This window comes from Panthera uncia, assembly GCF_023721935.1.
Source record: "Panthera uncia isolate 11264 chromosome A3 unlocalized genomic scaffold, Puncia_PCG_1.0 HiC_scaffold_11, whole genome shotgun sequence".
Classification (NCBI taxonomy): Eukaryota; Metazoa; Chordata; class Mammalia; order Carnivora; family Felidae; genus Panthera; species Panthera uncia.
The window spans coordinates 86,015,998-86,028,112 of NW_026057578.1; the positions used below are offsets into that span (position 1 = coordinate 86,015,998).

The window sequence follows — 12,115 nt, forward strand, 5'->3', positions numbered from 1 at the left end:
AATATGTATGGTGAAGTTATGGAAGTGACAAAACTGACAAAACTTAGGCACAGAAGGAGGAGAGATGATGGCATACAGAGTAAGGACATGGATTGTCATGTTGTAGAATAAATGGAGTTGACAGATTGTATTTAAAACTGGCAAATAAAATAACAGGAGCATAAGCAAATTATAAGCAAATAGTACAGAGTAAATACTAAGGAAGACAATACTGCCTGAATCTGAGTGAGGGAGAGGGAGGGGGAGGGGGAGGGAGATAAAATTCCATTATTTTACTATTGCTATAGTAGGGAACTCATAAATACTGCCCCTAAAGACATAGAAGACTTAGAGAATTTCTAGTATATGTAAATCTATAATAATATTAGAATATAAATGCAGCCCATCCTAGATATCAGAAACACACACACACACACACACACACACACACACACACTAGACCATGCAGGCAAAGATTTTAAAAAAATTGATGAAATTGGGAAATGTAACATAAACATATTATATGACTACATAAATATAAATATAAACTCAGATCAAACATATCTATCATATCAGTGCATATCATATCAATCATTCATTAATTACAAAATTTAAATCCAATCTCAAGAGATTCATGAAGGTTGAAAATAAAAGATTGTGAAAATGTGTGCCTGGCAAATGCAAATGAAAAAAAAGCAGAAGTCACAGTCTTACTATTAGATGAGAGCAGATTCAGGTCCCCCAAATGAATGAGACAAAGAATTACATTAAATGGTGCCATTCCAAGAGGTGACAGCTACGAAAATACCTATGTGCTAAATAACACAATATCAATATTTACAAAACAGAAGTTACAGGAGACAAAGGAAGAAATAGGTAGGGAGAGATTTATTTTTCTCTCCTCTTGGTTCACGTCAGGTCAAGGGGGCGCAAACATAAGAGGATATAGAGAACTGGCCTAGTCGTTCACCTGATTGAACCCTGTAGCCTGAAAATAGAGACTACGCCTTTGGCACAGTTACAAAGGTTGACCACGTAACAGGCCGTGAAGAAAACTTTAATAAAGTTCAAAAGGTGGCATACCACTGACAATGTTTTTGATTATAATGCCACAAAATGAGAACTTATTTTTTTAAGTTTATGTATTTATTTTGAGGGAGTTGAGGGAGAGACAGAGAGAGCAAGCGGGGGAGGGGCAGAGAGAGAGAGAGAGAGAGAGAGAGAGAGAGAGAGACAGAATCCAAGCAGGCTCTGTGCTGTCAGTGCAGAGCCCAATGTGGGGTTCAAACTCATGAGCCGTGAGATCATGACCTGAGCCAAAACCAAGAGTTAGACACCTCACTGAGCCACCAAGGTGCCCCAAATGAGAACTTATAATAACAAAATCAAAAGCCCAAAAGTTCTCTTCTATCTAGACAATTAAAACACACACACACACCTCTGTTTTAACAGTTCTTGGTAGAAGAGAAAATATAAACCCACCCTGGCAGATTATCTAGGAAATGATGATAAAATGCTACCTATTAGAACTTGCTGGTTATAGCTAAAGCAGCATTCAGAGGAAATTTATAGCCTTAAAAGCTTAATTAAAACAAAAGAATGAAAAAAAACATCTAGCTCTTGGATCAAATAATGAAAACTGTAATTATGGCATGCCAAGAAAATGAATATGATAATGTTATAATCAAAACAAATGGGTAAATGCCAAGGCAGTAGTGAGCAGAGGCAATTTCATAGCATTAAGCATTTTCCTTATCAGGACAGAGGGAGCCAAGTAAAGAAAGCTTCAACTGATCAAGTTACAAAGAACAGAAAGAAAAAGAAACACCCTGAGAAGAGTAGGAAGAACAAAATAATAAAAATAAAAGCAGAAATAAGGAACTGGAACAGAGGATATGGTAGAATTGACAAATTAAAGAACTGTCCTTTGAAAGATATAAACTATGTAAATGGGTCAAGAGCACACTCAAAATGACACATGTCAAATATTAACCAAATAACTGGTTGTTATTTTTGAGAATCAAAATGTAAGGTGATAATAATATTTACTTTATATTTACTCATACGGCTAATTTTTAACAATGAATCCGCCTCCACTTGCATCATTAAAGATTTCTTGGAAGGAACAGAACTCGGTCCAGGCCTAAATGAGAAATAATACTCAGCAATATGAGAAAGGAATTTACCTGAAGTGTCTTGTCTATCAGTTTCAGGTATAACCAACTTAGCATGTATGTTAAGGTCTTCTGTTTTGAATATTTGTATATTTATTTTGAGAGCGAGCAGGGGAGGGGCAGAGAGAGAGAAAGGGAGAGCGAGAATCCCAAGCAGGCTCTGCATTCAGCACGGAGTCCTGCATGGGGCTTGATCTCAATGACTGCAAGATCACGACCTGAGCTGAAATCAAGAGTCGGATGCTTAATCGCTTAAGCCACCCAGGCACCCCTGTATATTAAGTTTTTAATAGCATTAACTGTTAGGTACATTTAATCATCTATAATAGGAAACTCTTGCTTCATTTAAACCTAAGCAATTCCGAAACACTAGCATGTAAAAGTTAGTGGGAATTCAAGGGGAATGAAATCGATAAATCAGGGTCACAAATTTAAAGTAATGTTCAAAAGTCATCGTTGGCCAGGTATCTGGTACCACTGCCATCCGGGCATCCTGGACAGTGAGCATTTGTGGCTTAAAATGCAGACCTGTAAACTTTCTAGAGTTCTGTTGCGATCTTCAGATAACATTCAAGTTAGCTTTTCATTTATTTGTTTGATTTTGTTCTCTTAAAAAAATACACCACCCTATGTACATGATGACTCCTAGATACCTAGAACATTGGATTAAACAGAAAACTGTTCCCTAGTGGTGCTGAACAGAGCCTTCCCCTCTTCCTCCCTTCTCCTGTCACTTCTGTCCCTCACCTTTCTCTCTCTTTACTCTCCACTATTTGCATTCTTTAACCTCTGCCTTTGTGCTTTCCTTCTCTGCCCTCTGTTCTTGGCCTCTGACCTTCACCTCTCCTGCCTGCCTTTGCTTCTTGAATTTGCAAATGGCCTTTTCCCTTCATTTTCTTCTCCGTGCCTTCTCATTCTTCTTCACTTGAATACTGTCATGTTTCCTCTTTCTTTGCTGACCCTCTTTTTTCTCTCTTTCCTTTGTTTCCTCCTCTTGTCCCCACATGTGGCAGGTCTATGACACACAACTGGAGAATGTGGAAGCCTTTGAGGGCCTGTCTGACTTTTGTAACACCTTCAAGCTCTACCGGGGCAAGACTCAGGAGGAGACCGAAGACCCATCTGTTATTGGGGAGTTCAAGGTAAGTCCTTGAGGACTTGTCCCAAACTGGGAGGCCTAAGACTGTGAAGTAAGTGAAGGGGGCAGGAGCAGCAATACCGTAGTAACTACAGTAATGACCGTGGTGTTGATGTTGGTGACCGTGTGGGTGACGGAGGTGGTCACAGTGAGGGTGATGCTGTTGATGCTGTTGACACGGTTGATGCTGTTGATGCATCCCTTTAGGGATGGCGGTGGGCTTGGTGGTCCCTGGTGAGACGACTCTGACAGAGATGAGAGTAATTAATGGTCATGATGGTGTTTATGTTGGTGACAGTGATGATGAATGAGTTGGCCCCTCATTCTTTTCAGGGCCTCTTCAAAATCTATCCCCTCCCAGAGGACCCTGCCATTCCCATGCCCCCAAGACAGTTCCACCAGCTGGCTGCCCAGGGGCCTCAGGAGTGCCTGGTCCGCATCTACATCATCCGAGCATTCGGCCTGCAGCCCAAGGACCCCAATGGGAAGGTAACATTCCTGGGACTCTCACCTCTTCCCGAACGGCAGGCTGGGGTACAAATGGACTGTGGAATCTTGAAACAACTCTGTCCTGGGGAGTTCACAGTAAGCTGTGGAAACCAGCCGAACACACAGTGCTGAGAGGTGACAGGATGCAGTTCTGTCGAGGGCCAAGTGCTCCAGGAGGTCCGAAAAGGCCAGGCAGCATAAGACTTGGGAATAATGAGGAAGGCTTCATGGAAGGAATAGGATTCTTAAGGATCAATGGGGTTTTGATAGGCTGGGAGGAAGAAGAAAGTAGTATTTTAGCACGGGCCAAAAAACTCGGCAAGAGTTTGTTAGAAGAATGCTTAGTGTCTGTTCAGCACGAGGCTGAGGCACAGGAGGAGGCCACGTGGAAGGTGTGGCTGGGATTGGAGTCTGTTGGGCTTCAGGTGGTGGGGGTGTGGGGAGGAGAGAAAGGGCTCAGTAACTGTGCAGTGCCTAGCCAGGGTGGAGCCTGAGGCAAAAGGAAAAATCAGTAATACCGATCCTGTCTTTATTTAAAATTTAGTATTTTGTTCATCAGGGCCTGTTGGCATTGATTTTAGCTTTTTGAATATTGCATCAAAATGTGTTTATCTTGATTACTGAGTGTTTTTGGCACTCACTCAAATGTTGCCTCTGAGGCAAGTATCTCATCCCCTCACTCCGCTCCTGGCCCTGAGGGCGGTCGGGAAGGAGTCTGGAGCTCTGGGGAGGTGGTGGGGGAGGGGTAGAGAAAACTTGGGAAGAGAGAAAGAGGAAAGAAGTGGAGCAGGCAGGGATGATTGGAGTTCAGAGGTGCTCTCTCATCCCCTTAGATGGGTGCAGGCCTAGCGTATGTCCTTGAGGCTGTGGGTGGAGGTCTGGTGTCCTATCCCTGGAGCCCTGCCTTTCAAGGTGAGAAGTCACAGCTGCCCTTGCCCTACTGGGAAGTCAAAGCACAGACGGATTAGAGCCATCTCCAGCCCAGGCACCACCAGCGGCCTCCAAGATGTGACTGTGGCCAGTGTTCAGTTCATACACTTCAAGCTTTCTTTATGCCACCTCTGACCCTGGGCATTCTGTGGCCGCAGCTGCTCCCGGGAGCTAGTGTTTGCAGGAGGCATGGGGAAGGCCAGGCTGGCTGGGCTGGGCTGATAAAGTCTGGCCATCTCTTTCCCTTCGATCTGTTGAAGCAGAGGTCACAGAGAGGACCCCAGCTAGCTCAGTCACATGTGTAATACCAGCCGTTGTGTTTCTGAGGATATGAGCCTTGCCCTCACCCACCGTCTCCCAATGGGGCAGTGGTTTGGGAGTATGGAGGACTCAGGTACCCCATTGCCACTGCCGGTCCGTGACTGGAAGTCCATGTCAGGGCCAACCGGTGTGGCGGTGCGCAGGACGGGACCCTTGGCCTGGCATGATGGCAGTATGGCAGCTTCTTGATGGCTGGCCTCCTAACCCCATCGGGAGGCAGAGGACTGAAGAAGCCTTAGAGATGTGCTGGGAAAGTGAATTCACTGAAGTCTTTCTGTCTCTTCCTTCAGTGTGATCCTTACATCAAGATCTCCATAGGGAAGAAATCAGTGAGTGACCAGGATAACTACATTCCTTGTACTCTGGAGCCTGTGTTTGGAAAGTAAGTTGGGGGCAGCTTGGGTGCTGGGGTGGAGGTACCAATCTGGATAACGCCACCACCCCTGCCCCGCCACCCCTTCTCCCTGCCCCCCTTCCCGCCTCCCCCCTCCCCGCCTCCCCCCTCCGCCTCAGCGTGGAGATGTGGCCGTCTCTGGGAAGTCCCCAGGTCCCTCAGCAAAGCTGTGCTCTGATGATCTTGCGTGTCTATAGGGATGTAACCTCAGCTAGCTTTTCACTATGTGCTGAAGACACGAGTCCTGGCAGAAGCTCCTAGTTGATCACATAAACAGTTACCTCAAAGATCAGAAATCTGAATGGAAACTCAGAGCGCACTGGCTAATTATTCTTTTTCTTAGATTAGTTTTTACTTTCGAGTAAGTTTAGATTTACAGAAAAGTTGCAAAGATAGTACAATTTTTGCATACCCTTTATACTCAATTTCCCTCACCATTAACATCTTAACCTAACCCTGCCTTATTTGTCAAAACTTTAAAATAAATCGATAGTGGTGTATTCCTGTTTACTAAACTCTAGACTTTATTAAGATTTGGCCAGTTTTCCCATAATGTCTTTTTATTGTTCTAGGATCTAATCCAGGATCCCATGTTGCATTTACTAATTATTCTCTTCTCTGTTGCATGTTCGTCTCTAGCGGATAGATAGAGCAAGGTAGTAAAATGCTTCTTGAAATCTAAGAACAGGGAAAGGAAGGATGCGCGCCCACTGCATGGGAGTAGCTCCCAGGCATCCTGAATTTCTTGCTGTTTGGATGTGAGCTTGTTTAGGCTGGAGAAAGAGTTACAGAGGGAAGTTGGTGGCTAGTTCTCTGGCATCGGTAGGAGAAGATGTGTTGTTTTGATGTTGTCAAATGACACATTGAATTCATAAACCCGTATCTATAGATTTAGCTATGGTCACTGAGCTCTGCAGCGAGGGCCTAGTCAGCCTGGAGAATTGCTGGTTTTGAAGGTGAATCGGTCCTGCCAGTGATGAGCCAGCAGCAAGCTGGACTGGGAGGGAGGGGCCACAGGGAAGGAGGTGGGAGGAGCTCTATTTGGTGAGGTCCAGTGGCCTGTGTGAACCACAGGCTAATGGTGACCAGGCAGAAGATCTGGCCGGTTCCACAAGTGGGGCGGGGGTGAGTGTCAGGGCCCAGGGCGAGGTGGGAGAGTGAGTGCAGAAACTCTTTGTATAACTCACGTGTTGAACAAGCACAACTCACGGAATTGAATGAAAACACAACTTTGTTTTTGTCTGCCAATATCCTGTAAACATTTATTCATGGGGGTTACCTTCCTCATTTCCTGAGCGGAAACGGGGCAGGCAGGTGACTTTCCTGCTTACTTGTTCACAGTCGCTTTGTCCTAAACCCACAGTGTGAAGGTGGTAACCAGAATGCCCCTCCATGTGCCATCAGGAACCTGACTGGCTTTAGGGTAGTTGTCCCCTCTCCCAGCTGGGTATAGCTGTACTACTTTGGGTACAGATGCATGCAGCATGTAGGTGTGTGTGTGAAGGGAAGGAGGGGGCTTTGTCTGTCGCCCTGTCCTGTCTAACGTCTCTTGCCAATCCCAGACTAGCTGCCGAGGTTCTGGTTCGTGCAGGGCCAGGATTAGGGGAGCCCCTGTGAGAGGAGAGCCCCATGTGCTCATTGCCCCTGTTTTCTGGGCACTCTCTGGGTGGCAGATGTTAAAGCTGATTTATTTTCTTGTGAGTGCTTTCCAGAAGTCTCTGAGCCCACCCACTGAAGCTCCCACGATGTGGCAGATGCTATGTCCTTCTACTGGTGGCCCTTTTCAGATGGGCCTGGAGTCTCACTGCTGGAGCTCCAGGTCCCGTGGGGTAGGATTCAGGGTGGCTCCGTTTGGGCATCATGGTGGCCCAGCCAGGATGGGGGCAGTGTATAGCCTCGCTCTCCTCCTCCTCTCAGCTGCCAGCTGCTTTTCTTCCTTGAGTGGGAGTCGGGTGCCAGGCTTCTGCCTCCTGCCTGCAGGGAACTATTTCAGGGGGAAAGGGGCTTTACATCTATATTTGACCAGGATGGGGGATGGGGATCTCAGAGCACAGCAGGAACTCTCTCCCAAGAAGTCTCTTCACAGATCCTCCTTCTTCCCACCCTGCAAGCAGGTGTGAAGCCCTAAGTGTCCCCAAAGTGGATTCTGGGCCATCCTTTTGGTAAATTCCAGAGCACTGGCACTTTTACATCTCTTGCTTCCGGTTGTCCTGGTAGAAGCTTCAGTTTTAACTTTCTGTTCCAATTCATTGGTTCATTTTGTGGTTTATCAGGCAGGTACATACCATATGCTCAGCGCAGATGATTTGGGAGCATCTGATACACGTGTGCATGTGCATACACACACACACACTCTCTCTCTCTCTCTCTCTCTCCCTGAAAAGCCCAGCATCAGTAGAGCATTGGGGGTAATAATTTAAGATATATAGGAGACCCAGGAGGGTAGACCCCAGGACCACTCTTGGGAGGGGAGGAAGGGGCCAAGGAAGGCTTTCAAGCCCCTGCTCTTGTCCTGCTCTCCCTCCCTTGAGTACCCGCTGTGTCCAACAATATCAGGGAGCCTACAGCATTCTGACATCTGTCCTGGGCTCCCTGCAGGATGTTCGAGCTGACCTGCACTCTGCCTCTGGAGAAGGACCTGAAGATCACTCTCTATGACTATGACCTCCTCTCCAAAGATGAAAAGATTGGGGAGACAGTCATCGACCTGGAGAATAGGCTGCTGTCCAAGTTTGGAGCTCGCTGTGGACTCCCACAGACCTACTGTGTGTAGGTGTACGGGGGCTGGTTGCTTCTCTGCCAACAGTCCTGCCCCCCAAATGTGGAGCACTTACTGTGTGCCAGCCCTGTGCTTAGCACTTTATAGGCGTTCTCTTGCTCAATCCAATTAGGGTCTTATCTCTATTGTACAGATAAGGAAACTGAGGCCCAGAAATATTATGGCTTGCAAATGGTGGGGTTAGGATTTGAACCTGTTTGTCCGACTCTAAGAATCTGGCTCTTCATCATATTGTTGTAATCCACTTCTCCTTAAGACACTACTGAGCCTTGTAGAGGGAAGAATCAAGAAGGGAAAGGCAGGAGCACATGGGTGGCTTAGTCAGTTAAAAGTCTGGTTTTGGCTCAGGTTGTGATCTCACAGTTCATGGGTTCAAGCCCTGCATCAGGCTGTGTGCTGAAAGCTCAGAGCCTGGAGCCTGCTTTGAATTCTGTTTCTCCCTCTCTCTCTCTGCCCCCCTCTCCCCCACTCATGTTGTGTCTCTCTCAAAAATAAATAAACATGAAAAAAACTAAAAAAAAAAAGAAGAAGAAGAGAAAGGTGAAGGGAGACAGACAGTGGGACACATGGGTGCCAGTTGAGCTTGAGGGGGTTAATGTCAGGTGAACTCATGTATGGACAGCCCCTGTCCACTTCTTGCCAATTTGGGTCTCGTTGGGGTCTGATTCTCTAAATCTGGAAATGAGAAACATTTAGATTCCAACTCAGTATTTATTTTTTAAAGCTTATTTAATTATTTTGAGAGAGAGAGAGAAGGGGAAGGGCAGAGAGAGAGAGAGAGAGAGAGAGAGAGAGAATCCCAAGCAGGCTCTGTGCTGTCAGTGTGGAGCCTGACATGGGGCTCAAACCCAAAAACCGTGAAATCATGCCTTGGCTGAAACCAAGAGTTGGATGCTTACCCGACTGAGCCACCCACGCGCCGCCCCCCCGCCCCCAACTCAGTAAGTATTTAAGCAAGTCCCGTCGTCTCTGGACCTCGGTTTCTCTGTGTGTAAAGTGGGCGCCCCAGACACAGCGAGTGAGGGCGCCCATGTCAAAGTGAAGGGTGGGTGATGCTGTGCATGTGGTACGCAGGGTAGTGCACATCACTCTGCCCTTGGCGGTGCCCTGGAGTGTCTCTTCTTTGCCTTGTGTTTGGGCCTCAGCTCTGGACCCAACCAGTGGAGGGACCAGCTCCGCCCCTCCCAGCTCCTCCACCTCTTCTGCCAGCAGCGCAGAGTCAAGGCTCCTGTGTACCACACAGACCGCGTGATGTTTCAGGATAAAGAATACGCCATTGAGGAAATAGGTGAGCTGCCACGTGACCCCAGAACCACAGTGGGCTCTCCCTCTACATCAGGATCAGGGCGGGGCCAGGGGCCAGGTCGTGGTTAGGATTCGTTTGCTTCTGGCTCTGGCTTCTCAGACTGTAATTGGAGTTTGGGGTGCAGACTACTTCTGCGAAACAGTTTTCTACGTGAATTGCACTAGGTTGCCAGCTTGGCCTTCGTGGTATCTTCTGAGCCCCGCCCCACCCATCCCTCCTTCCATCCCCAACACTCATAGCAGGCAAAGGGCGGCCAGAGAGCCTGAAGCCTCCACCCTCGCCCCTGGATCTGCCCGGTGCTCACACCTGAGAACTCCACCACATGCTCCCTGTGTGTCTGGGATGTCCACAGGCCTACGCTGCCCACCAGGAGCAGCTCAGACTCCCCGGAGGTGTTTACTGGCCCAGGGGGCCCCTCACTTCCTGCTGGTTTCAGGGACATTTGATGTCAGAGCTGGTGCTGAGGTTATAAAAGGGGAAAGGCGGCTTTGATTCCTTCATCCCCAACCCCCTCCTCCTTCTCGTTCTGTTTTTCTGACTCTTTTAGGTCGTGGCTGAGCCAGCTCCTCTCCATTAGCCCTTAACCCAACCCCCATTCTCCTTTCCCATAGAATGTGCATCTGTTTTCGGGGTGGTCTCATTTCCTTCTGCTAGTCTGTGAGCAACTTTAGCACAGGGACCAGGGCTCATGGTCATAAACTCATAAGAAAGGAAAGCCAGAAAGCTCTTGATGGTGTGGTCGGACATCTGCCTATTTTTGCAGATGAGGCCACTGAGCCCAAGAATGGTTAACGACCTGCCCAAAGTCACCCAGACGGTTAGGGGCAGAACCGGATTCCTGGCCCAGTGTTCCTTCTGCAGTGCTGTGCCGCTTCCTTTGTGGCATCTATTGAAGTGGGCAGAGCAGGCTTGATAGGTGTGTGTGTGTGTGTGTGTGTGTGTGTGTGTGTGTGTGTGTGTTTGGTGTGTGCATGAGAATCTGTGCTGGTGAACGTGGGCACACCATGGTGCACACACCTGTGTGTGTACATGTGTGTTTGGACAAATGTGGATCCACCTACCTCCAGTCAAAACTTCTGTCGTGGGGGCTCCAAGTTCATGTTGCTGGCTGGTTGGCCAGGCTTGTCTGGGTCAGAACCACCCCTGTGTCCTCATCTCATCCACAGGACCAGCGCTCAACCCACTCCCTGGCAGGGAGGAGCTGTACCTGGGAAGCACGAGGGGATAGGGAAGGGTGTTCACATCCAGTCATGCACCTTCCTAAATGAGGGTGTCATCTCAGCTGTCCTGCTGACCAGCTGTGTAACTGCTCTGTGTTTCATTTCTGTCATCTGTAAAATGCGCCTAATAGCATTTACCTTATAGGGTTATTGTAAGGATAGAACTCGATATCTATGAAGAACAGTGCCTGATTCCTGTTCTAGTTCACTATTACTGCAATTATTTTAGCTACTGCTGGTAATAGAACAGATTGTGTGAACTAGAGAATGGTAGTACTAAAAGGACTTAGGTGCCCAATCTGGGAGTATAGGTTGCTGAGGCTCAGAATTTGGAGCAGTCGGGGACGGCTTCCTGGAAGGGGTGAGCTTTGGTGGGCAGGGAGGGTTTGTATTGGTGGAAAAGAGGAAGAGCTTTACAGAAGAAGCTTGGTAGAAATGATGGCAATGAGGAATCTGGATTTTAAGCCTGGAGCCAGTGGACAGCAAGGCTTCCCTTACAGAGAGTGAGACCTGTGGATCAGAAGTATGTCTTGGCTGGAGGGGAGGGGGAGGGGGATGGTCAGGGGCTTCCCGAGGCCTCCAGGCAGCCCCACCATCCCTTGCTCACTCAGCTCCAGCAACTTTTTTGTCTTCTCTCTGGAGCAGAGGCTGGCAAGGTCCCGAACCCACACCTGGGCCCAGTGGAAGAGCGTCTGGCCTTGTATGTCCTCCAGCAGCAGGGCCTGGTCCCTGAGCATGTGGAGTCCCGGCCCCTCTACAGCCCCCTACAGCCAGACATTGAGCAGGTAGGACAGTGAACCTTGGTCCCCTGAGCCTTGCCCCCCAGCCAGCCCTGCCCCAAGGACAGCATGGATATGCCAGAGGCACCAGTGGGGAGCTCAAGATTTGGCCAGTTCCTCCTTGACATGTTTTTCCACAGTCTGGGTGGTGACTGCTGTTAGCCCATGAGGGGAGCTCTTAGACCTGCCCCCGCCTGCCCCCAGATATCTACAGCCCTCAGGACCTGGGGAAGAACCCGAGTCACCTCCTCTATCCCCATGGATAGACCTCTGACTTCCCATGAGGCATTCAAAAGCCTCGCTGTTTCAGCCTGGCCCCAGGATGTGCTCCCCTACCATTGGTCAGTGACATCCAGGTGGCTGGCCTTGGGTTGGGCCGCAGTGGGGAATTCAGACAGGGATACTGGCACCCTATGACAGAATGGCAGAGCTGTCACTGAGAGCAGTCACCAGGAGGGCCAAGGGCATCCTCCGTGCAGAGGGAGGGTGAGCAGAGGGGCAGCAGGCCCAGGGCTGAGACTGGGAGGCTTCCTGGAGGAAGTGAGGTCGGGGCTAGGTTTTGGAGGAGGAGGAGGAGAGAAAAGATTATGGGCAGAGACAAGCCAA

At 48.5% G+C, this 12,115-nt stretch overlaps 1 protein-coding gene across 8 annotated transcripts in view; it reads left to right on the plus strand.

Moving 5' to 3' along the window:
• The window catches only part of DYSF (dysferlin), a 224,604-nt gene that overhangs the window by 194,304 nt on the left and 18,185 nt on the right, over window positions 1-12,115 (plus strand). For all 8 annotated transcript variants that reach the window (XM_049651675.1, XM_049651676.1, XM_049651678.1 and 5 more), the window contains 6 exons: window positions 3,167-3,295; window positions 3,625-3,780; window positions 5,322-5,413; window positions 8,024-8,194; window positions 9,350-9,492; window positions 11,376-11,515. In XM_049651675.1, coding sequence (XP_049507632.1) covers window positions 3,167-3,295; window positions 3,625-3,780; window positions 5,322-5,413; window positions 8,024-8,194; window positions 9,350-9,492; window positions 11,376-11,515 — 831 coding nt within the window. The remainder of the gene's footprint in view (window positions 1-3,166; window positions 3,296-3,624; window positions 3,781-5,321; window positions 5,414-8,023; window positions 8,195-9,349; window positions 9,493-11,375; window positions 11,516-12,115) is intronic.